Here is a 26,523-nt window from a genome sequence, read left to right as displayed (position 1 = left end):
AGAGATTAGAGGACAAGGTCTAATGTCGTGAACAAAATGATCAAGTCAAAGTTATTTTGTTTATTGTTATGTACCTAATTTAATTTAATAATTAATCTTGAATTACTAATAACTTTAAAGAAGGCAACAATTTACAATTTGGATAAAGTGATTACTCATCCAAAGTGTGTGTGTGTGTGTGCTTGTCTGCCCAAGGTTTCAAACATTTGGGACAGCACAGCAGTGAGAATGTTATGAGAACCAATCTGTTGTTTATACTAAACTCGAAGGAAGCTAGACTGGAACATTTTAAATAAATCAAAACACTTGCACATTAATTAAATACATTTCACATTTAGCTCGAGCTGGGTTCAATACTTTTCTTTATGGTATTTAAAATTGGGCTCGAGTAGAACCCCTGGATTTGGCTTGCAACACAAAGTGATACTGATCTCTGTAGGACTTGGGAGTGTTATGATTCAAAGTGCCTGTGAAAGAGAGGCTCTTGGAAAACAACACCTATTTTGTAACTGTAATTACTTATTTTAAAGAAATTGCAACATTATACTTTTAAAGAATTGCTCAATTAATTTAACACATTTATTATGCACACAATAAAAACTTCAACAAATATATTGATCCTGGCTTAACCAGCGACCTTTACTCTGTTGTTCATAAGCTCGGTTTCAGAAAACTTGTCAGTAGTTTAACAACTATTTTAATGTTAGTATTGTCTACAGAGACCAATTGGTTGATACTAGAAATAATTTCAAGCAGTTTAATAAATAATGTTAAACTATTTTTAAAACTGTAATTGAACTTCAACTTATATTAATTACCTGATTCCAGTGGCCAGTTGGAACAGAATAATTAACACAGTTTCCATTTTGCTGCAACAGCGCAAAAGGTTTCAACAACAATTAGTATTATGTCTGAGTCTTGTTCTGCTTATCTGCTTTGTTTCGGAATGTGTTCAATACATTACGTTTTTATTCATTATTACTATACAATACATAGATTAAGAATAAATGAAACAAATAATACAACATTGACCTAAAACCAGATTTTGCAACCCTGATCTCCTCAGGCAAGTCTCTGAGGGTCTCGGGGCGCAGGACGGGCATAGGGTTTATACAAGGTCACAAAGATATCTTAACATACCAGCAATACCATTTAAGAATGGATTCTTAAAGCAATATAATCTTATTTTCTTCTTACACCTAGCGCTCACCCTGAACAGTGGGCTTCTTGTTTACATGTTCCCCTGCACTCAGAGGCAGGACATAAAAACACTTTTTATTTTTCTCAGGTCATTTACTTTTGGTGAGATAACTACAGTTTAGTTCATTTTACCCTGTCTATGGACTGATTCATTATTGTTACAAAACATACACAAGACGGCGGGACAAACCAATATAGACCCCCATACAAACAATCAGACAAACAAAACATGAACTCTTAATAAACACCAGCGCGACAGCAAAGCTCTTCAGCTCAATTTAGTCCGGATTTTAGAGATCTTAGAGGGGGTGGGAATTATCTCCAGTGCGGCGTCTTCTCACGCCTCACCCTTGTATACAAGTTATTTATCGGTGCCTGAAAGCCGTCCAAGAACGATAACTAGCTTATCCTCTTGCGACAACCACTAGGCTATTTGTTTCTAGTGGCGCTGTGCCCCCCCGATCGGAGCCCACAGACTTTCCCCTGCCCTTTCTCTCCAAACAACAGCTCAGTTGACTGTAGTCCGTACGACCAGCCTATCGCCATCGAGTTCACCTCAAGGTGAAACACAGTTTGCCTATGCTTGCTTGCCACTACACACCTCTGATCAATTAGCCTATAATTGTATGTATGCACTCCTGACCGCCACCTGCTCCAGAGAACCATGGCGCATCGGGTGATGCACGCACTTCGCGCTGGCCCGTCTAACCATGAGAAAAGCGGTCCTAAACAACGAGTGCTTTTAGACCGTCCCGTTTGAAGGACGGTGGTGCCGTGAGTTAAAACCTATAGGCAATAAGCTGTGACTTTCTTCCTCTCAGCCTGCACTGCTCCAGCCCCACACACACACGGTGAGGTTTTACACACACACGCAAGGCTGCAGCTGGAGCCGTGTTTTTACAGAGAGGTGATAGCAGCAAATATCTTTGGCTGCTTATTTTCAACTGCTATGTTTAGCCACTAAGACCCTCAAAATCCGGCGATTTGTCCAATACAAATCTTTTACATTGCTTTCAATTCACACAGAAGCTCCACTTCACTGATGCCCTTTCTTTAAGGTATCTCTAAACATGAGCTGTGTATGCCTGTATGGCACTTCCGTCCCGAGCAGCACACACAGAGGAAATCAGCCAGGACTGAGTCCCCAGACACTGATCTCCTGGGTTTATCATCCCCAAATGTTCATTAACCAAAAGGAAACGCAGCCGATCAGTTTCACAGGTAATTTTAGGATACCGTCAATCACAGATTCTGATAAGGCAATGTCCAAAGTAGATTTGAAAATCACACTTACCACAATCTGAAGATCTGTTGGCATCCTGCCGACAACGCCAATTTGTAATGGAAACTTCTGTGTAGCTATGCAGTGGGAGTCACCGACTCAGGAAGGAGACACGGGAAGAGCAGTAGCTTTGATGTCAAACACATGATGGTTTATTTGGAGTTAACGGCCGGAGGATTCACATCACAAGTCCAAGAGTCAGAGGTTCTGACTTCACGGTAGAGTTGCCACGTCAATTCTGGAGAGCCTCTCTCTTGCCAGCCCATCTAACTGGTTTCGCAGAGAGTAAACAACATATTTGAGGAGATAGCCTAAACAGTGTGGGAGCACAGAGCTACTTGCCTCGGACACTTATGACCTCGAAGATTTTACCTTGGAGTCCACAAATACAGAGAAGGAAGTGTCCCAGTGTACCCACAACACAGACCATCTGTATCCCAGTATTGACCGGTCACAGAATGGGAACAATAACATTATTGGCTAAGCCGCCTGTGTCCTTAAAGAAGGTAAACAGACATCGAGGTTTGTCTTGTATGTTACTAATTGGCGTCTTATGATAATTATTTCCACAACAGTTACAACAAGTAGTGTGTTGTGCCTGTATGTGTGTATTGTTAAGCATGTTCCCCTGGCACATAAGAATGTGTGAATCCTACACAGTGAGTCAGAAAGTGCAGACTCAGCCCTCACAATAGGAGTGATGGACCCAGCCCTAACCTGAGGCGCCTGCTGGAGCTCAGAGGAGAGATCTGTGCCTTTCCTTTCTGTCAAGCTGCCACATGCGAGTCTGAGCGGTCACACACTCCAGCAGCTGATAGGCCAGCAGCTCACCATGCCTCCAAAACCTAAAACAACTGCAGTGTGATTCCAACCAGGAGGAATGTCACAGCACCACAGGAGCTATCAAACTCTGCGAAAAGAGCTAATACCTACAGGGCAGATGATTAATGTGCTTAATGGCAAGCCAGATTGACCATATCAACTGCTCATGATAGAAAACCATAGGAACAAACTGTGCATGATGTTTTTTACCAACAGTTTCACAATTTGTGTTAAAAAGGAAAATATGTGTTGTTATTTTCCTTTGCAAATCATAAAGTATTCATTTAGCTATTTGCATTTATGATTGCTGAATGTACGGAGTGTTAATGGATTGATGCAGTCAGATTATTTATGACTCTTCTAAGAACACTCCTTCTTAATAAATCTAATGATTAATAAAAGAGACACCATGCAGAGTGGGCAGCGCCTGTGGTACCGGTGTTAAAACCAGATGACTCAGCATCAAGGTTGTGCGGTGACTACAACAATTGCTACATACCTCAAGATAAGAACACTAATTGCAACACAGAAAGAAATCAATGAATTAAGGAATTTAAACATTTGCAAGAATCCTAATAACATTGCAAGACATTAGTTGAGAGCAGATTCGGTTTATAAAAGGTAATCCTTGGTTATGGATGTCGGTCCAATGCAACTTTACTGACAAATCAGTTACCATTTAAGAAGTGGTTTTAAGGATGTAGCCCATGTTGCATTTCAGTTATTATGTTTGAGCTCTTAACCATTGTTAAATAAAGGTGTTATTGTTGCAGGTCGTGCAGACAGGGTGAGGTCGGGACACGCCCCCCCCCCCCATCACAACGCGGATGTCTCTGCAGGCTCTATAAAACAGAGGCACGCCCACACAGCCTCGCGCAGACCTGAGAGCAGCTCCGTCAGCCTCCACCCAGCATCTCCCTTCTGTCGTCACCTGGTAATGCGAAATAATCTGCACTTTTCTGCAAAACTATTGAATGCTTTTAACTCTCTGTAGCTTTGCAGATAGCATGTATGCATTTAAAGGCCACTTTCTTCTTTTTTTATTTTACCATTAAGAAATTCGCCTTTTGCATTAAGATTTCTGCAGCAAATACTTTTCCTCATATGTTTGAATGTACTCATGATGACTGGTGCATGCTTTGTGTTTCTATTCTCCGTTGGTGTATTGTAGTGTATTTACTCAAGTATTCTTCCTAAATACGATTGTGCGGTAGGCCTACTTGTACTTTACTGGAGAGATTAGAGATTTTGTTTGCGCCTATAACTATATTCTACTGCAATTCGGAAGCAAATATTCAACTTTTTACTTTTTTCTAATTAATAAATAAAGTATGATGATAATAGTTTAAGATATAGCAGCAGTATAAAGTAATCAAAAGTAGCTCATCAACAGCTAATCAGAAGAAAAAAAATCCAGTCATTTCATATAAATTACAAAACGCACAATATGTACTTACTTTTGGTACTTTTGGTACTTTTATTCTTTCACTTAAGTAAAATGTTTATTGCAGGACTTCTACTTGTAACAGAGTATTTTTACTTTAACTTAAAGGGGACCTATCATGCAAAATGCACTTTTTGATGTCTTGTATACATACATGTATGTGTGTCAGGGAACTCATAAAGTGTCAGAAAACAAAACCCTCTCTCTTTTCCTCCGTACCCAAATCTAGACCCAGGCCTGAAATAGAGAGATATGAGGGATGTCTAAAATGCATGATCTGTTTGGTATTTTGAGCAAAACACATCATAGACATGTTTTTTACATTACATGACATGTCACTTGTTAGACGCTTTTATCCAAAGCGACTGACATACTCAATACTGTGGGCAATCCCCACAGGAGCAATTTGGGGTGAAGTGTCTCAGGGACACAACAACATGCTGACTGCAGTGTGGTTTGAACCTGTGCTCCCTGATCCCCACACCAAGGCTCTAGTCCACTGTGCCACTGCCTCCCGTATATATCTGAGACCCATAATGTATGCCTAAAAATAGCATAATAGGAGACCTTGAAGAGTACACTTCCCACCACTGATATTCTCTTTCAATATCAATTCTATTTCTTCCAATATTTAACTCAACCCTGGGATAAGTTCCTCCTGCACAGTATAATATACATGGTTTGAGTTTTTTGGAGTGCCTTTTTTTCCGAGAATATACCACTCTGACACTTTGCAGTTTGACAGTGGGTGCAGAGGACACTCCCTGGTTCATCTGGGTTTATTCAGCATTCATATCAACACACCAAAACACCAGTGAGGAGGATACTCCCTGGTATTAGGTGTAAACAAAACACACCCTTTAATGCACCCTGCTGGAGCTGCACTACAGGCTGAGCAACGCATGCTGCAGGGTGAACTAAGCAGGGACCTTCTGTGTGGAGAAAAAGGGAACTTTTGATGGAAATGAAATAAAGCGACATTACACACTGTTGATGAAAAACTGTTTTAGATAACATTTAAAATGTTTGTAATGTGCACCATTTTTATAAAACTTTTTAAGTGATGGTAAATGTGCGTATCACTGTTTTTAGGACTTTCAATGAAATCATTTAGCTTGGTGCTAATCAATCCAAACATGAAGAAAACGGATCACGGATAAACTTAATACAACTAATGGATCAACCGACTAGAATAACCAAAACCTCTAAGACTATGATAGATTTATTATTTACTAACAAAGCTGACAGAATAGTTAAAACCTACAACTTCCTGACTGGTCTTTCTGACCATAATCTTGTTCTTTTTGCCAGGAAACTCACAAAAAAAAGGTTCATGGCCACACCTAAAACCCCTGCCTTGGGTTCTCGCTTCATCCCCAAAAACCTGCAACAACGTTTTATGGAGGCATTGAAAATGATTAATTGGGGGGACACTCTGTCCTCTGAAGATATTGGTGAAAGCAGTAATCTGTTTATATCTAAAATGAATGATACAATGTCCTCCTTCTCAAGGAGAGGGTGCCTTAGGGACAGGAAGGAGCATCATCTTCCTGTTTTCAATTGTTTTCTTCGTCATAGTCATCATTAAGTAGACCAGAACTAAATTATTTAAATGCCTAGTCATTGAATTGCTTGTTTTTGCAGAGAACTGGACAATGTTTTGCAAAAAAAGACTTACATTTTCGGTCAAATGTCTGCCAGTGGAGATCAGATTGTCTTTTCAGCCCTGTATGAGCTGTACAATCAATCAGCTCCTAGTTACATTCCTTGTGGCCCACTCAGGCCCTGAGCACCATGCTGCAGCACAAAGAGTTCGACACCGCGGGGAAGAAGCCCGGCCTGCAGGTGTGGCGCATTGAGAAGATGGATTTGGCACCTGTCCCTCCTGAGCTCCATGGAAACTTCTACACTGGAGACTCATACATCCTGCTCCACACCACCTCTGCTCCTTCTTACAACGTGCACTCGTGGTTTGGTATGAGACTTATCTGCTGACACCTCAAAGAAAAATGGCTTTTTGTAGAATTCACCTCATTTGCTGGCCTTCACTTTTTTTATTTAATCAGAATCCGAATATCTTTATTTTCCCCACAAAGGGGACATTTATATTGTTACAGCTCAAGTAAAAAGACAAAAATAGCCTAATATTAATTAAGAAGCATGCATAAAATATTAAAGCTAAAAATCGAAATTACACAAATAACAATTTACAAATACACATCCAGTACGTGTAACCAGACCCGGCGCCAGAACAAATCTAAAGGGAGGGCCTATGATTTTCATGGGAGGGCACACAAAACCGTCACGCGCTGCGGGCCTGCGGCACAATATATATCAAACAGCAAGGCCAACAGCATTGCGTAAAGACGCACACTTATCGCAAACATACACAAATAAAGGGCAACATAGCAACCACTTTGAAACATTGTGTGCGTGGCAGCACAAACACTGGTAAATCACGAACAAGGTTGACAGCTAAAAAAGCTATAATATAAACGACAGCTGACACGTAATAACGGCTCCGTGCCAGCTGATCTGCACCAAAGTACTAATTTCCTTATTTGTTTCCTCGCGTATCTGTCTCTCTCTCCACACACTCTCACATGAAATGTGTTCTTTTGATGCGGCATGCCTTAGCAGTCCTTTATCAATCTGTAATGCGTGTTTCCAGTCGCAAAAACCTTTGACAGTAAAAGCCGCATCAGATGAAGACGTATTCACTTTAAACTGTCTACAGGGGAAACAAAAGGCTGCGTCTGCTTTTAACGAATATTCAAGCCGGTCTGTTGTTGTACCATGCAGCGGCAAAAGTGCGCTTCTTTTCTGAAAACAATCTCCCTGGATAACGATCCAGCTTCACCTGCTTGGGTTTATTAACCCCAAGATCATCGCTAACTCAGCCCCGGGGTTTGCCGAGGTCAAGCTTGTGACATTAAGGCGTGCTGCTGCAACGGCAGGTGCAGGGTCGCCAGCAGCACCATCGGCTGCAGTTATTTCATCGCTATTTCGTTTTAATAAATCCTTAGACCTTTGGAGCCAATTTCTGATGTCCATTTTGTAATGCAAACAGAAATGGGAGTCTACAGAATGCACAATAAACAAATCCAGAATAGGCGGCAGAGTGTGACGCTGTGATTGGTCTAAATGGGGACGAATCACAAATCACAGACAGATGCATTTATTTGACGTAGCCTGCGATTTTTGTTGTTGTTCTGACATCACATACATCGTAGCATAAAAATTCACAGTTTATTTATAATTAAAAAAATAAAATATATATTTTTTTTAATTTTTATAAATAATAAAAAACGTGTTTATTGGGGGAGGGCAGGAATGTCAAATGGGAGGGCCTGGCCCTCCCTGGCCCTCCCACGGCCCCGGGCATGCGTGTAACAGTATTTAAAAATCAGTGTATCATGTATAAAGTAGTGTGATAGCAGCCAGGTGATAGTATTACAAGTGGAAGTATGTATTGTACAGTTATTTACAGATGTATTGCATACGTTGAATTGTCTAACCAAGGGAGGGCAGGCCATAATAATACAATATATATTTTAAATGTTATCTCCTTTCTCACAGGAGATGAAACTTCCCAGGATGAGAGAGGTGCTGCTGCCATCTTCATGATCCAACTGGACGACTTCTTGCGTGGAGCACCAATACAGTTCACTGAGTTTCAAAACCAAGAGTCAAACAGCTTCCTGAGCTACTTCAAGTATGGCATCACATACAAGGTGAAACATGACATAAGAAAAGTGTGTCCTTTAGGAATCAAGAAAGATCAATTCACTCATTTGTAGCGGACTACAGAAACGAATGAACCCAAGACTATGACCTAAGGCAGCAAAATATGTTTTGCATGTTTGTATCAGAAGTAGAACTCGTCACATTTCTATTTTGGGAAATGTTTGGAGCCATGGCTGGCTGCTCCCTATGGGTTTCACCTACGTTTTCCGTAGGGAGTTAGAACTGGTAATCAAGGCGAGCTGAAACATGTCCACTAATGCATAACACCGGCAGATGTCATCCGAAGAAGTGATTTAGTATCAAAGATGTGGAAATATTGAGTTGCAATACTAATCTAATAATGAGTTAGGATCCAGACATATTTTAAGGTATAGTTTGACAGTTAGGGAAAGAGTTTGATCAGACGATTGACACCGAGTTTTTCCCCAGAATGTCAAAAAATAAAATGTAAATCAAAATACCGTGCAGCTGTAGTTTTATTTTCTAATAGTTCTAATGCTTTATCCTTCTTTGCTCCTATTAAAGAAAGGTGGAGTGGCTTCAGGCTTCAACCATACTCAAACCAATGAGTTAGACACCCAGCGCCTGCTACATGTTAAAGGTCGTCGTGTAATCAAAGCTGATGAGGTAGTCATGAACTGGAGCAGCTTCAATCGTGGAGACTGCTTCATCATTCAGTTGAAAGAGGTGAGACAGAAGACACACTGGATACCCAATGAATCTTTGACTGAAATAGTAGAGGCTTCAGGTGTTACAATGTTCCACCATAACTCTCATTTTCCTCTGCTCATCTCTGTGAAATGCTAGTGCATCTACCACTGGGCTGGCAGTGAGTGCAATATGTTTGAGCGCCTGAAAACCACTGAGATGGCCATTGGTATCCGAGACAATGAGCTACATTGTCGTGCTCGGATCGAAATGATTGATGAAGGCTCTGAGCCAGAAGCTGTCATTCAAGTGAGCTTTTTACTTATATAATGTAACAGCTATATTAAGACAATATCTGGCTTTGGTTGATAGGAAGGATGTAAGTGCAATAATGCAATTTGTAAATATGTGTTTATTTATGCTTTAGGTTCTTGGACCGAAACCTGACCTCCCAGCAAGCTGTGATATAATCAATGATAAGGAGAACCAGAGCATGGTGTCTCTCTATATGGTAAAGACGACATTACATTTCATTAAGCAGCTGTTATCCAAAGCGACTTACAAAGTGCCATCAACCAAAAGGATACACATTTAGAGGAACAAAAGTCCAGAACATTAGCTTAGAAAAAGACATACCCTTTTAATTGCTATTGCATTAGCCTTAAAGGGGCCCTATTATGCTCATATTCAGGTTCATATTAGTATGTAGTGTCTCTACTGGGACATGTCTCCATGCTTTAATGTTCAAAAAGTGCTGCAGCACCTCTTTTCACCCTCTGTCTGAAACCAGAGCCCAGTCTGTTGTGATTGATCAACCGCTTATAGATGTCCCGCCCCTTAGCCTATCACGTACAATTTGTTTGAGCACTAGCCAACAGAAGCGTGAGTGTTACATAGTGATGTCACTATGTTGCTGAAGTAAACAAAGGAGTCCAATGGACGCATTTCAGGCAGGGGGGGGGGCTCCCTCGGGAGGGAACACAGGGATTTTAGTCCGTGCAGACCATTTACATGCACAAAAACGTATAGAACATGAATTGTTTTGTGTTCAGTACTTCAGGAGAGACAACGTTTTTTGTTAATAATAAGTCGCACCAACACCATTTGGAAACGTTGAAGTCAAGCTGTAGCTAAACTGTATAAAACATTCTGAAAAGTTACTTTTCCTGATTTGGTCACGAGATGTTTTACCAAATTTAGCAAAAAAACTGATTTGGACAAAATCAAAAATAGAGGAAAATTGAAAAAGAGATTTCTTTCTGTGGCTGAGACAAAAATAAAAGTTTTGGGCCAGAGCTATTTTGTTGCTATGAAACCTCTAGATAGGGAGGGTACATACATCCAGACAGAGGTGCCTCACCTCATAGTTAGATGTGTTAATACTAAGCTTTTCCATTAATCACCTTTGATAAAAGTTACAGTATCAGAAAGATTCTTATGATAACAAAATGAAGCTGTTTTAATCACTGTCGTACTTTCTAGTTTTCTGATGCAGCCGGCAGCATGAAGACCACCTTGGTTGCAGATAAAAACCCGTTCAAACAGGAAATGCTCTCCCCCGGGGAATGCTACATCTTGGACAATGGTCGAAACAATCAACTATTAGTTTGGAAAGGTATACCACCATGACATCTATCCATTTTTGCTACCATTTGTTCTTTGGCTACACTCTTTTTAATGTATTCATCCATGCTCAGTTCACTTCCAGCCACCAGTTATTAATAAGCCTTCTGTGGTTCCAACTGGGAAAACATGACTCATCAATAGATCTGACCAGAGTTTGTAGTCTAACCGTTGTACTTGTAAACTGCAGGTTCTGATGCAAATAAAGATGAGCGCCAGGCATCAATGAGAGCTGCATCAAAATTCATCGATGAAAATAATTACCCCAAAAAAACTCAGGTAATATTGCAATGTGATCTCTCACCAGAACTTTATCCTTCTTATCTTTTCTTCCTGTTTAAGAATGTGGTCAATGTCCATTTCCAACATGAACAGATCATAGTGATGCCAGCAGGGGGAGAGAGCACCCTCTTCAAGCAGTTCTTCCCCAACTGGTTGGACAAGGATGAGACCACTGGCACAAGCAAGGCCTACACCATCGGTAGCATCGCCAATGTGGAGCAGATCCCCTTCGACGCCTCCAAACTTCACAACAACAAAGTCATGGCTGCCCAGCACGGCATGGTGGACGACGGCTCTGGGACAGTCAGGGTATTGCTCTAGCTGATGACATTCATGTATTTAGATCATGTCCAATTTCACTTAATTGGTCCAAACAGGTAACTTTGATGAGAAAAACACAAAGAGAGAGCTCGCTTAAAGCTAGCTACTTGTTGAACTCGTATAGCCAAATTGAGACTTGTCATTAAATGATCATTATATATATGCTGTATTAGGCTAGACTGTCATTTAGTAATTTATTTGGTTGTTGGTGTGCGGTGGCTCAAAAAAGGTTCAGATATCACAATGTAGAGGTGACGATGTTGGGTGTGTGCAGATTTGGCGTGTGGAAGGAGGCGATACAATTCTTGTGGACCCTTCCAAATATGGACAGTTCTTTGGAGGAGACTGTTACCTGGTGCTGTACTCCTACACAGACGGAGCCAGAGAGAAGCATACCATCTACACCTGGTGAGTGCAACCTTTTCAGCATGGCCAGATTTACCTGTTAGACCTCTACTGACCCAACTTTATTCAGGAATGTGCACCTTGTGAGCACTAACATAATAAAGGTCTAAAGGCCCGGACACACCAAGCCCATTTTGGCCATCGATAGATGTCAGGCCGATGATGAGTGTCGACACGCCTTACTCAGATTGGTGTGTCCCGCACCGTCGTGTCTTTTCAGCCGTGTCGACACCTTTTCGGCTGAAAACCCACCGATTGTTGAATCAGTGGGTTTGGCAGTCGGCCTGTGACGCTGACAATTAAGCGGCCCCGATCAAGCAAGGAGGCAGAGGCAGAACGTCCAAATACAACCCGGTGTGGGCATTTATTACCTCATGCACATATGACACAGCCTCAATCTGCTGTTCATGTGAGCACAGTCACCAGCCACAAGGATCTCCCACACACTCCCAGCCTCCAAACAGACAGGGAAACAGAGCCTAAATACCCACACACTAATCAGCAATTAGACACAGGTGAGGGGGGAGAAATTAGACACAGGTGGGGGGGGGGGGGGCGGGAGACAACACAGGGCACCAGGTGAACATAATCAGGAGTAACAGAGAGAACTGAGGTTACCTACTGTAACCCCAGCTTCTATGAGTAAATGGCGTAGCCCTCTAAGGCTATTGGGTAATCCCCCTGCACCCCCGTGCAGCACTGAAACACTTGTAGTACACGCCCACCCGCAAGGTGGGCCCCACCCTCGGGCATCTTTCCGGTATAAATAGGAAGGAGGCCTGACAATCTGCTCCCATACAAAATAACTTTTCTTCAGCTATTCGTAGAGCCAGTGGGGCCCCGCACTTAGAGGGCTGCACCATTTACTCATAGAAGCTGGAGTTACAGTAGGTAACTTCAGTTCTATTTCGTATATGGCTTCACCCTCTAAGGCTATCGCTATTGGGTTAAGGGCGAAGCATGATGTAGTCTGCGCCCCACTGGGTCCGCCCGGCACTAGAAGCACAGACACACTTGCTCAATAACACCCCCTGCCTGTTGTGCCATGCGTAATGGCGCATCACCGTCCATGGAACATAGCAAAACATGCCTATCTTCCCTGACGGGGTGAAGGCTGGGAACAATACATACATGTGAGAAAGTAGAGACGAAGGTCCCACCTTGCCCAGCGATCATAGAGGGGGAACAGCAGCTCTCTGCATGTCAGACAGGTAGGAGAGCGCCCAGCTGGATCCCTGACGTCACTCACTCTGACCAGGCACTCCGTACAAAGTGTGTCAGACGAAAAAGGAACCTCCCTCCTATAAGAGGGAAAAAGGCCCGCTCTCCGCGTGCCGAGAGGCAGGAGAGAGGCGCACAGCTGGATCCCTGACGTCACTCACTCTGACAGGACACTCAGTACAAGGTGTGTCAGAGAGCAATGAGAGACATCCCTCAAATAAAAATGAATAAATGAACAGGGGGAAGACCAAGATGCAGCAGTGCAAATATCTTCCACTGACATTCCTCCGTGCAAAGCCGTGGAGGAGGAAATTCCTCTGGTGGAGTGCGCATTGATGTTCTCCGGGGGCTCCACCCCAGAGGAGACATATGCCTGTGACACAGCCTCACACAGCCAGTGTGACAGCCGTTGTGCAGACAGAGGCTGCCCGATTGAGCGCTCTCTATAGTGCACAAACAGGCGCTGAGAACGTCGCCAGGCCGCCGTGCGCGCCACATAGCAAGACAGCGTGCGCACCGGACAGAGGAGGGGGGAATAAGCCAGCCAGGGTGATCACTCTTGACCTGAAGGAGCTTGTGATGACCTTTGGCATAAAGGCTGGGTTAGGGCGTAACACAGCCGAACTGCCATCTCCTTGGATCCAGAGGCATGACGGAGCCACAGAGAGAGCCGACAAATCCCTCACCCTTTTTGCTGATGTTAGAGCCAAAAGCAGTACTACTTTGGCTGATAACATTTTAAGGGGAACCTGCTCTAAAGGTTCAAATGGGGCTTTGCTTAGTGCTCGTAACACCAAAGCCAAATCCGACTGAGGCGCCAGTGCGCGTGATACCGGTCTGAGTCTTCGTACTCCTCGCAGAAAACGTTTCGTCAGGGGGTCCCTGCTCCGAAACCCACGTGACAAGATGATATGGCAGCCGCATATACCTTGATTGTGTTGAAAGCCAAATTCCTGTCCAACAACAGCTGGAGGAATGACAGCACGTGAGGCAGGGGGCACGTAATGGGGTCCAGGCTTCTTTCTACACACCAACGCTGGAACGCTGCCCACTTGGCTGTGTAGGACGCTCTGGTAGACGCGGCCCTGGCTCCCTGAATGGTACGTACAACATCTTGAAAGAGACCCAACCCCTCTAAGTGTTCCCGTTCAGGGGCCATGCCCATAAGTGCTGGCCTATCACTGGTTGACTGCTGATCGCTCCCTCCACCTGCGAGAGAGCGTCCCCGCGCCACGGAATGTCCCACGGCCTGCCTGACAGCGTACGCTGTAGGCATGGAAACCAGGAAGCGCCCGTGCGCTCCGGGGCAATTAGGATCACTGACAACCGCTCCTCCTGCACTCGGTCCAGGAACCGAGGGATCAGCGGGACTGGTGGGAAAGCGTACAACAGTCCCCTGGGCCATGGACGATGTGCGAACGCGTCCACCCCCAGGGGGGGGTGGTCCCGCGCTGACAGGGAGAACCAGAGGGCGCATTGCGCGTTCCCGCGTGTGGCGAACAGATCCACCTCCGCCCTCCCGAACCGGCTCCAAACCTGGGCGATCAGCTCGGGATGTAGGCTCCAGTCCCCCTGGCAAGGACCTCCTCTGGACATGAGGTCTGCCCCTTTGTTCAATTCGCCGGGCACATACATTGCTCTGATGGAGAGCAAGTGTGCGCGCGCCCAGATCAACATCCGTCTGGCTGTGTTCTGAAGCTACGCTGAGTGTACTCCGCCCTGACGATTGATGTAGGCTGCCGCGGCTCTGTTGTCTGTGCGAATCAATACATGCTGATTCTGCAGCAAAATGCTGAATTACTCTCCGTACGGAGAGCAATTCCAGCACGTTTATGTGGAAGGACATGTGAGCCGGCCACTGTCCCCCCACTGCCTGCGACATACACGTTCCTCCCCACCCTGAGAGAGATGCGTCTGTGAACACCGAGATGTGTGACGTAACTCTGCCCAGGGGCACACCCTCTGACAGGACGTGGGGACTTTTCCAATAGGTTAAGTCTGAACCCACGGAAAGAGGGATGGCCACCATGCGCCTCTTCTGTCGCACGGGGTCGATGCGTAGGCGAATAAACCACCTCTGGAGTCTCCTCATGTGCAGGAGACCCAGGGGAATCACCACGTGACCGGCTGCCATCATGCCGAGCAGCTGCATCACGGAGAGGGCTGTCACCACGCTGCGGGGTGTGACGCGTCAAAGGAGAGCTGTCAGTGTCTCCACTCTCTGCCGTGAGAGTCGCGCTCTCATGCGGGCTGAGTTCAATTCCACACCCAGGTAAACAATACTCTGGGAGGGAAGAGGACAGCTCTTTTTCCAGTTTATTATGAAACCCAGCTTTGACAGATGCGATATGAGCTGTGCCGTCTGTAAAGCCTCCCTGGAGCGAGCCATCAGCAGCAGGTCGTCCAGGGAAAACAGTACTCTCATCCCTCCTCTGTGTAGCGGCTGCAGTGCCGTCTCTACACACTTTGAAAAGGTGCGAGGAGCCAGGGAATAACCGAACGGCAGACGGTTGTACTGGTACGATATTCCCTGGAATGAAAACCGCAGGAATTTCCTGTGTTGTGGGATGATGGGTACGTGGAAGTATGCATCCTTCAGGTCTATAGAGGTGAACCAATCTCCCTGGTGAACGCATATAATTCCTTTATTGTCATCGCACCAGATACAACAAAATGTAAAAGCACCTGTTTGATCGTCAGCATGTGAAAAGGCCTTTTCATTATCGCCTCGTTGAAAGCTGATAGATCGAGGATGGGTCTCATTCCCCCTGTCTTTTTCGGGATAAGAAAATAGCGGAAGTAATACCCCTGATTTTCTTCCCCTTGAGGAACCCTGGAAATAGCCTCTTTCAACAGGAGTTCCCGTAGCTCTGCTTGGAGCGCAAGACACTGTTCTCGGGATGACAGGCGTGTCTCCTGTATCCCGTTGAACTGTGGGGGTGGGAGGCGAACTGCAGGGTGTACCCTCTGCTGATCAGCCTGCTCATCCATCTGTCCATCAGACACACGCGCTGCCACTCTGAGAAACACTCGGGCGCACATGCTCGAGATGTGTTGTGGTCGTCATGACGACGAGCCACGCCAGAGCCCTCGCCGCCGCTGCCCGTGAGGCAACCCAAGGTGGGCCTAGAGTAAAAGGGCTGTGAGGAGGCCTCCACACGCTGCATTTCACTCCGACTCTCATCATGAGGCGCGTACACGCTCAGAGGATGAGTGGAGGTGCGTGCAGTGCTCTCCACATGAGGCGTTACCACGGCTCTCATGGACTTATTGTGACCGTGTGTATAGGTGGCGTATCTCGGACAGAGGAATGCCGCGAGGTCTGTGGTTTAATAACCGAAAAGTTATAACCACCAGGCCTCTGCAGCGAACCCTGCTGTCCACTAATCAACAGATTGGAGGCAGCTGGCTTAGTTACCGAGGTCTGCAGTTTATTAACCGATAGATTAAAACCTGCAGGCTTTTGTAACGAACCCTGCTGGCTATTAACCGGTTATAGGCAGCTGGTTCACCCAGAGTGGGGGATATGTGAGACACATTTGAAACTGATGACTCAGACAAAAGGTCGGGAAATGAGCTTTCTTTCTCTTTATTTCCCTCACAATCCCCCCCAAACCGTCAAGACCGGCTCTGCTTCCTCGGCGGCTCTCGTGGAGCAGATGACGAGCGGGAATACCTCACTCCCCGTTGACCCCCCACTGTCGCCGCCGACGGACGAGTCTGACGCCTCGGCTGCGGTTGCTGTGGGCGTTTCTCCGCCTGCCGCTGTGGCCAGGTTGGCCTCTGCTGCTGCTGCGGGCGCTGGTGCCGCTGAGACTTCGCCGCAGGCTGGAGCCAGCCAACGTGCTGGCGGATATCGTCCGCCTGCTCCGCTGCCGCCTTCATAGACTCCACCATGGCTAGGAACTGGGGTCCAAAGAGCCCGTCCGGGCTGATCGGAGCGTCCAGCAAAACCTTCCTGGCTGGCTCTGTGACAGCCGCCTGTTGCAGCCAGAGGTGGCGCTGGATCTGCGTCATCCACGCAGCGATCCTCGCCTGGGAGACAGCCATGGCCAGCGTGAGCGCAGTGCTGGCCGCCTTGCCGATCTCCTCCGCCTCCTCTGGTGCCACGGTGGTGGATCACTCCACCAGCGTCACCACCGAGTTGGACAGCAACGCGATGTTGTTTGCCGCCGCGACGCCTGAAACGCACACTGGTGCGCCCGGTCAGCCTGGCGGGCGACATACTGGTCCTTGGGGGAGGCCAACGTAGGGCGCCGTCCGGCGATCAAGTTGGCCTGCCTAACCCCAAAGAACGTCGTCAGGCTCGGCTCCAGAGCGGGGGTGGTTGGGAAACCATCCTCCGTGAATCCCTCCACCTTAGTGAAGCAAAGGTGGCCACCGGAGCCCTCAGGGTCCTCGGGTTCACCGCCGCCTCCTCCTGGTACCTCCTAATGGCGGGGAAGCGCGGCCAGACCGGATAACTCCTGCCCGTCTGAACCCGGGAAGAAACTCCGGCCATGTCGTCCAGAGCCACCCTCTCCCGACCTAGGGGAACGGGGAGACCTCTGCAGGCTGCCGCCTTGCTGATGATCTCCGGCAGCTCCACCATGATGCCCCCTAACGCCGGCAGCGCCACGGCAACAGAGAAGGGGACCGCGTGCTCGGCCGCCACACCCGCACCCCGCTCCAGAGACATGCTGCCGTCCCTGTGCTCCTGGACGGGCCAATCCTCCTCCTCGGCCGCAGCAGCTAGAGCGTCCGCTCTTCGCTTCCTGTCGGCTGATGGGAGATGGGCACAATGCGAGCAAGCGACCTGCTAGCTGAGAGCCGCGTCCGCGTGCTCTGGCCCCAGGCAGGATTCGCACATTGCGTGCTAGTCATAGCTCATGATATATCCCGAGCCACACGAGGGATAATCACGGACGCTGTTGTTGCTCATGATGATTTTCAATTTCTGTGCTTCAGTAACTGTGCTGGTTTGCTGAAGAAAAGAGGGAGCAGATTGTCTGGCCTCCTTCCTATTTATACCGGAAGGAAGCCCGAGGGTGGGGCCCACCTTGCGGGTGGGCGTGGACTACAAGTGTTTCAGTGCTGCGCGGGGGCGCAGGGGGATTACCCAATAGCGATAGCCTTAGAGGGCGAAGCCATATACGAAATAGAACGGGAGGGGGAACACTTTTCAAAAATAAAAACACATACACAAGGCCTGAAGCCGTCAGTCCATAGTGACGAAGTTATCTTCGTCACACGACCAAAGGCTGTCGGCAAAATAAATCACTCTGATTGGCTGATCAGCTAGCGAATCAGTGCATGAGAAGCGAAACGGAAGTGAGGGACCCAAACAAACTATTGAGAAGGCAAATCTGAGATTCCATTTAACTCCAGCTCTCAACACAGGTTCGGGAAAGCCCCATGAGCTTCTCGCTGTAGAGTGAAAATGGAACGCACACGCTATTTTTTGTTTGTTTATATCACGCAGTCTGTTCTTCTTCTCTCGGTGTATCACACAGTCTGTCTTCCGGTTGTTGCCTCTTTTGAATGACGAATACACACTACCGCCGCCTGCTGGTAAGGAGAGTTATTGCCACTCACGCATGCGCAGCTCGTATGTGCTTCTTGGCCGTCGCCTGAAGTCTTTGCGGTGTGTTCCAGTGCGACACATGGCCAAGACGAGACGCGAGACGACACAACAGTCGGGGGTCCGTCTGTGTCAGTTCTTTGGAGTCAGATTGGTGTGTCCGGGCCTTTAAAGCTATGTTTGTTCATGTTCATGACATTAAGAGAAAAGTTGAGGGCTTCAGTGCAGTTACATATTGTCCAACTTATACCTTTAAGAAACAATGCAAGAAGAATCCAAGTAGATTTTTTACTCTAGAAGTTCAAATTCCTTTATCATAACCATCTTTTGTAAGTGTTGTAGACTATTTACACACAGCAGCCTAGCATACTGACTGGCATATGAATGGTAGCAAGATAATGTGGAGAGTATGAAGTAGTAAGAATGCTAAATGCATTTACTGTGAATATCAGCATTAATTTACTTAAAGAGCCTGTGACACGAGTTTCCCCCATCATCCAAACCCATCAATTTGAGTAAATATTGTCCCCTTGAAAACCGTTACTGAACTGATTTTGGATATGTGTACTTTGATAACCATTAATCTGCCCTTCAATGTTGACCATTTTCTGGATCTTCTCGGGGATTCTTCAAGTCCCGCCAAATTATGTGTGACGTCATTGCGGGCACAGCGCTCCAGCTGCACCGTTCAGGATCCCAGCATCTGCATGTAAACGCACGATGGCGCACACAGCAGCAAGCTCAGACAGCGATGACAGTTTACTTTTGAACGTGTCTGAGAGCTCATATGAGGCTGAAGGATCGGTTTATTGTATCTGTTAGAAGTTTAGGAATTAGGTGCGTCAATATGGGCGATCATACGGTCATGTAGCCAGTGGTGGACTGGGACTAAAAATCATCCCGGGACTCTCGACCGGCCCACTTCGGTACCGCTAGTAAATTGTCAACAGGGGGAGTGGGGGATGTCAGGGGCGGCAGGGTGCTGTAGATAGTAAATGTAAATATGTAAATATTTGTGTCACTGCATCCTGGTAAAATACAAATATAATGCAATGTCTGTGTCTTTGACATTAGCGTTGCTAGCCACCTGTGCCCTGCACTACGAAGCCAGTTCAACATACCCTGGATATGTTTGAGTAACAAACAAACTAACAACAACAAGCTAACAAACGAGATCTCGCTAAACGGTCCTACGACGCTGGTTATCAACTCGGTAAATCAAGCCAGGGTTTCTCTCTCCAGCTGAGAGCGCGTTCACGTCTAAAACACGAGTGGATCTGACTTTAATTACATTTGACTCGAGTGTTTCGTCAACATAATGTGTTGCTTAAAATAATACTTCTCTTCTGCATACAGTATGTGACACTGTAAGTGTTACACGGCCAGATACCGCTGTAGAAGCTGACTCAGATAAGGAAATATATGATACATTATATGACCGATGATCTGATTGATGATGTAATATGAATGATAAGTGAGACACGTCGGCGTCTTCTCTGCATACGGCAGTTTAAACTGTATTTCCTTTATCCTGTAATATGACTTGAGAGATTTAAACTCCGCACACTGAGTTGATCTCTTTTCTATAGACGCCGGAGGCGGGCAGCGTCAGGTAAAAAAAGTTATTTAGCCTTCCCAAACCTGAACCTCACGCGCCGCCTATGGGGGATGTGCTAGTGACTTATCCGACCGGCCCACTTCGGTACCGGCACATCGGGATTCGTCCCGATGGCCAGTCCGCCACTGCACCCAGCCCAGGTAAACTGTCAACGGGGGGAGCCTCGCTGCGGGGAAACGGTGGACCTGGTGTCCCGATCGGAGTGGGAATAATAATAATAATAATAATCCGTGCATTTTATCCATTAATTTCCCCAACATTGTGGTGAAAAAACCACACGTTTAATCCATGTTGGTGTAGCCTACTACAACTACAAAAAGCATCGGGTGGTTTTCTCATCAGGAAATGCAGACCGGCACAAACAAACGATTTTTAATCATCATTCTCACGATCATTTAATCTATCATATGTTCGCCGAATTGACATGAAAGCACTAATACATGTAGTTTCATCCACTTTAGTTTACAACTACAAAAATAATCGATTTGTTTTAATATCACATCCTACGGGAGGAAATTCAGCAGCTCTCACTACCGATTTTTAATCCTAATGTAATCATCATCTTAAAAGTCAGTCAATGCTTTCCAAAAGCACGAGCAGTGAACTCCAGGCCCACGTGACTGAACTAAAAATTGAAAGAAACAGACTAAGAAATGACGTAAGCTCCATGATCAAAACTGCCAAAAAGAATTTCATCAATGTCAAAACTGAGGAAAACAAAAATAAACCCCGTGAACTTTGGAAATTACTCAATAACCAGCTTGGCTGCAGTAAAAAACTCAAAACGAGATTTTCTAACTTAAACATAAAGACAGATAACAGGCTCATCACAGACAAACTGGATGTGGCCAAGTACTTGAACATTTTTTTCACAAACATAGCCACAACTCTTGTAAATAAATTACCCTCCCACTCAGGGCTTTTTGGAGTATATCACATCATGACCTACTACAAAAACCTAGGGGTACGCAAAGATGATTTCAGTCTAGCAAGGGCAACAACAGCAGAGGTACTCATTAAACTGAGCACCCTCCAACCTAACAAGGCCACGACAATATCCCCTCCAAATTCCTGAGAGACACAGCAACCGCCATCTCACCAGTCATAGCTCACATAATTAACCTCTCCATAAAACAGGGAAAAGTACCCAAAGACCTCAAAATTGCAAGAGTAACCCCCCTGCACAAAAAGGGCAGCAAATTGGACCCAGGCAACTACCGCCCTGTTTCTATACTTACCTCCATCTCGAAAGTCATGGAAAAAATAGTATATGAACAGGTCGAAAAGTACCTCGCGGAAAAGAAACTAATCTATGAATTTCAATCTGGCTTTAGAACATCCCACTCCACTGACACATGCCTTCTTTATTTGAGCGACCACATCAAACAAGAGGTGGATGAGGGCAAGTACTGCGGCATGGTGATGCTGGACCTACAAAAGGCTTTCGACACTGTCAATCACCCCATTCTGATTGACAAGCTAAAAGCAATTGGTTTTGATAAACTATCGGTGAGCTGGATGCAATCTTACCTGGAGGGGAGAGAACAGATGGTGGAGGTAAACGGTACTCTGTCCCCCCCCCTCCCAGTGAGCTGTGGTGTTCCACAAGGAAGCATATTAGGTCCGTTATTGTTCCTAATTTATGTAAATGACATGTCATCAGCATGTGACTGCAACTTGTTCCTGTTCGCGGACGACTCAGCCCTGCTGGTCTCTGACAGGAACAGGTTGCAGGTTGAAAAAACCCTCAGCTCCGAGCTCGGCAGAATCTGCACCTGGCTCGCCGATAATAAATTATCATTACACCTGGGTAAAACAGAGTCCATTCTCTTCGGTTCGAAACATAATCTCAGCAAATCCGACGACTTCTCAGTTGCAGTGGGCGACATTATTGTCACAAGTAAGAAGGAAATTACATACCTAGGATCTATTCTTGAGGCAAACCTCTCCTGTGACAAAATGGCATCCAATGTAATAAAAAAAGTCAATCAAAGAACTAGATTCCTATACCGGATCTCCTCTCTGGTAAACAAAAACACCCTGAAAACTCTGGCAGGAGCACTCATTCAAGGGTACTATGACTATGCTTGCACGTCATGGTACCATAGCACCTCCAAGGCGCTAAAAATAAAACTTCAAACATCGCAAAATAAACTGGTCAGACTACTGCTTGACCTTTCATCTAGAACCCACCTCACCTCTGCCCACTTTGACAACCTAGGATGGCTTAGAGTAGACGACAGAGTACAGCTACTTGCAATGGGCCTGGTCTACAAGATCCACTACACCTCTATGGTACCCATGTACATGTCAAAATTCTTCCCAAAGGTCAAGGAATACCATGATCATAACACCAGAGGGAGCTCCACAAATCATGTGAAACCCAGATTTGGCACAAAAAAGGGGGAATACACGTTTCGCAATTATGCCACATCAAGGTGGAACGCTCTTCCCACAACTGTAAAGGAAAGTAAAACTATACTTACCTTCAAAACCTCTCTTAAAGAGCACCTTCGGGGGAGAGCATTGCAAAACTGGCCCTGGTAATGGTACAAATCTCAACCTGTCGTTCAATGGACAGCTTCCCCCCCCCCCCCATCTATGTATATACTCGCATTTTAGACTCTGTTACTAACTGTATATCTGTAGACTTGGTATGTCTTAAATGTCCGGTTAGGATGTATTAGAACGAAATCTAAAATGAAAATTGTAAATAAGCAATCTGTATGTAAAAAACCACCTGTATGTAAATTGTAAATAAGCCATCTGTATGTCAAATATGTCTTATATGTCTTAAATGACATGATGAATTGGAAATGGGGGACCCTGATGTAAACAAGACGAAAGTCTTTCTCTGGTCTGCATCCCCTTAACAATTGTATGTTTTGAGCTGTACTGTACTGTACCCAATATACAAGCTGTTAATAAACTTTTCAATCAATTCAATCAATCAATCAATCTTCACCACGATCATTTATGTTTATGTTCGCCGAATTGACATGAAAGCACTGACAAATATGAATATACTGTAGTCAACTTCATTAAAACGTTATTAACGTGCCTAAACTCAGTAATTCACCATTTCTACGCATGACAACACACTTTGTCCGTTTTTGGCTCTCTCGCCGCACAGTGAAGCGTTCCCGCATTGACGTCACGTCCGGCTTCCCCCAAAACTTCAAAATGAGTCGAAGGAATTTCCCCGCGATGTTCGAAATTATTGATATTTAACGGAACGGTATCGCTTTTTCTTTTTTAAACTGACGTTTCGAGATTACTAGTAGCCCAATATTTCATTGCACAACAGTTGTTGGGATGCTGTCACAGGCTCTTTAATGCTTGAATGAGTTATGAATAAACGTACTGTATATATGTGGCTTTGCTGTCTTTAGGCAAGGGCTGAAGTGCTCTAAGGATGAACTGACTGCCTCAGCCTTTCTCACTGTCCAGCTGGACGATTCCATGGGTGGAGCAGCTACCCAGGTAAGATCTTCACAGTGAAAATTATCTATATGGTCTTATCATCTTATTTAATAACTTTCTGCTGTCATTCAAGCAGAGATGGAAGAAGTGCTCAGGTTATTTACTTAACTAAAATCAATACTGCAGTGTTAAAATACTCACTTACAAGCATTCCTGAATTCAAAGTATCAAAAAGTAATAGCATCAAAATATACTTCAAGTTTCAAAAGTACAAGTACTCGTTATGCAGAACGGCCCTTTTAATTAACATATTCATATTGTAAGAATTATTGGTGCATTCATGTGTTCATCACTTCAATGTTGCACTTGAAAGAGTGAGGTTTATCTTAAATTATTTGTTTACGTCAAGGTAGCTTAACCTTTAGTAATACTTGATGTATCATTTGAATTATATTTTGTATTATTAACAAAAATATGAAAAATAACTAGCAACTAAATATATCAAAAATGAATACAGTAAAAAGTATAACATTTGCCTAAAAAATGTAGTTGAGTAAAAGCATAAAGTAGCACAAAATGAAAATACTCAAGTAAAGTTCTTACGTGTTGTACTTCAGTAACTTGAGTAAATGAGTAGTTATTAAGGCTAAGCTGCTGCTGGGTCTTGGCAGGTTCGTGTCACTCAGGGCCAGGAACCCTCTCATCTCGTGAGCATGTTCAAGGAAAAGCCTCTGGTGGTCCACCTGGGTGGGACGTCCCGCGAATGTGGCGAGAGCAAGCCTTGCTGCACGCGACTCTTCCATATCCGCCTGAGCTCCACCAAAGCCACCCGGGCTGTTGAGGTCAGCTACTCTCATCACGTTAAATGTGAAATGTTAAACTAAGGCTGAAAGGATTCTCACCTTCCTCCATCTCTTTGTGTTTCTCTGACCCAGGTGGAGCCCACTGCCTCCTCCCTGAACACCAATGATGTGTTTGTGCTGAAGACGCCTGATTCCCTGTTCCTGTGGAAGGGTAAGGGGGCGGCCCCGGAGGAGATGGGAGCAGCTCAGCATGTTGCCACCATGCTTGGAGGAAATGCCACTGTGGTTGAGGAGACCAAGGAGCCGAGTGAGTGCTGAAGAAAGAGCTTTAATCTCTGCAGGGTATCTGTGTCAAATATTTCCTGTGGAAAACTGTGGTTTTCTTCTTGTTGTCAGAGGCTTTCTGGTCCCCACTGGGTGGGAAGAAGCCGTACCAGACCTCCAAGTCACTGCAGAGGATGGTCAAGCATGCAAGACTGTTTGGCTGTTCAAACAAGACTGGCAGGCTGATAGTGAGCAACTAAATTATCTTCTGTTTCATTCAATAAGGACAGGTTGTTTATTACCTCTGCAAAGAAAGTAACTTTTTTGATTTGTTTGATTGATGTCAGCAGGATAACTGAAAACTTTGACCATATTTTCATAATTTTTGGATGAAACGTGTTAGCATGGGCCAAGGAAAAGCCAATTGCATTTTGGCAAGAATCTAAATTATGGGCGGTGTAGAGACCCTTAAGAGGCTAAGTTTGGTTCTTGTTCCATCCAACTTAATAAGAAAACGAAACAAACAATTACAGCAAGACCAACTAAAGGAAACTGAACCAAATCACCCTCTTTGTGCATCACACAAGCCCGGCACACAACAACGGTGGACTCAATACCTTAAACCACACCCATGTGACAATTGCAGGTAGTGACATATTACAATGGTGTGTGGTGTACAAAAAAATGATAACATTTGAAATAATCAACAATGGCTAAACAAACATTATGGCTCACACAGGCGGAAACTCTAATATTTAACTTTCATTAATATTGCGAGATAGTGAATTGACTTTGGGGAGATACACGCGTGCATGCGTTTATTTTTACACATTTTTCTACCAATGAAAACCTGCCACTTTGTAAACACCCACTTCTCAATATTTAGGCGGAGGAGGTGCCCGGTGAGTACTCACAGATTGATCTGCTACCCGATGATGTCATGATTCTGGACACCTGGAATCAGGTATGCTGCATTCCCTTTTGATAGAAATTCAGTGTCATTTCTCGCAGGTCTCATTTGTATTCGTTAGCTTTTGGCTAAATCTCTTTGGTTCTTTCTCCCACCAGCTCTTTCTTTGGGTTGGAAAACAAGCCAATGAAACCGAGAAAAAAGGATCACCCACGATTGGTAAGACAAACAGAGCTCTTGATGATAAATAGAAAGGAAACAAGAGAATTTGTACAGAGATTAATCCTTTTTTCTGTCAGCTCAAGACTATGTGAAGGCGGATCCCTCTGGCCGAGAAGGAGTCCCCATCTCTATCATCAAACAGGGGGAGGAGCCGCTCTACTTCACCGGCTGGTTCCTCGCCTGGGACTCCAACTTGTGGGAGAAAGAGACTCTGGAGTGCACTAAAGCACGTGTCAGCAATAGTGGAAAAAAAGCTAAGGAATAGCTGCAGTATACTTACAAAGATTCACTACTTCTCATGTATCGTCAAACTTGAAAGAATAATCAACCTTTAAGGTGCTGTGAGCTTTGAAATGATGTTCTGCGTGGTTGGAGGGGCGTTATAAAACTGCAATAAAGATATACCATTTTAATATCTGATGCATAGATTACTATATCATTCACTGCATCAAAGATATATTAAATCAAACCTTTGCTGGGAACATTTCTGTCATTTTTGTTGCAGCTTGTTTTCATCCTGTCCTATCTGTTAAGATCATGTATACTGTTTACTGTAAGAGAATATTTGAATCTGATCTGTTTATAGAGCTTCTTATTGTTTCTTAGAATCTGTGATACTGCAAACATCTGCTTGTAGTCACTCAAGGACTCCTCTGTAAGTTGAGGTCACAGGTCAAACGCTTCTCCTATATCCGTGGGGGAAGGTTGAGACCTAGCTGCATCTCTTT

At 45.0% G+C, this 26,523-nt stretch overlaps 1 protein-coding gene across 2 annotated transcripts; it reads left to right on the top strand.

Annotated features, from left to right (window-relative positions):
- Positions 1-4,160: 4,160 nt before the first annotated feature.
- Positions 4,161-26,288, top strand: scinla (scinderin like a). 2 transcript variants are annotated; one of them, XM_034235764.1, is made up of 17 exons: positions 4,161-4,238; positions 6,531-6,723; positions 8,328-8,482; positions 9,021-9,182; positions 9,303-9,452; positions 9,571-9,654; positions 10,626-10,758; positions 10,957-11,045; positions 11,142-11,357; positions 11,644-11,777; positions 23,566-23,656; positions 24,268-24,438; positions 24,532-24,706; positions 24,796-24,911; positions 25,550-25,627; positions 25,732-25,792; positions 25,873-26,288. In XM_034235764.1, the coding sequence occupies exons 2-17, from the start codon at positions 6,543-6,545 to the stop codon at positions 26,058-26,060; spliced, it is 2,184 nt and encodes a 727-aa protein (XP_034091655.1). In that variant the 5' UTR covers positions 4,161-4,238; positions 6,531-6,542; the 3' UTR covers positions 26,061-26,288. The 2 variants fall into 2 exon arrangements, with proteins under 2 accessions (XP_034091655.1, XP_034091656.1); XM_034235765.1 differs by lacking the exon at positions 6,531-6,723 and having other exon boundaries at positions 4,191-4,238.
- Positions 26,289-26,523: the final 235 nt, after the last annotated feature.

The sequence above is a fragment of the Gymnodraco acuticeps genome, unplaced genomic scaffold (genome assembly GCF_902827175.1).
Source record: "Gymnodraco acuticeps unplaced genomic scaffold, fGymAcu1.1, whole genome shotgun sequence".
Taxonomy (NCBI): Eukaryota; Metazoa; Chordata; class Actinopteri; order Perciformes; family Bathydraconidae; genus Gymnodraco; species Gymnodraco acuticeps.
The sequence above is the reverse complement of the archived record's forward strand: the minus strand, read 5'-3'. Positions and strand labels throughout refer to the sequence as shown.

Coding starts and splice junctions, on each gene's coding strand:
- scinla (XM_034235764.1), top strand. CDS start 6,543: ATGCTGCAGCACAAAGAGTTCGACACCGCGGGGAAGAAGCCCGGCCTG. Junction 9,655..10,625: donor GCATGGTGTCTCTCTATATG/GTAAAGACGACA, acceptor CGTACTTTCTAG/TTTTCTGATGCAGCCGGCAG. Junction 11,046..11,141: donor ATTACCCCAAAAAAACTCAG/GTAATATTGCAA, acceptor CAACATGAACAG/ATCATAGTGATGCCAGCAGG.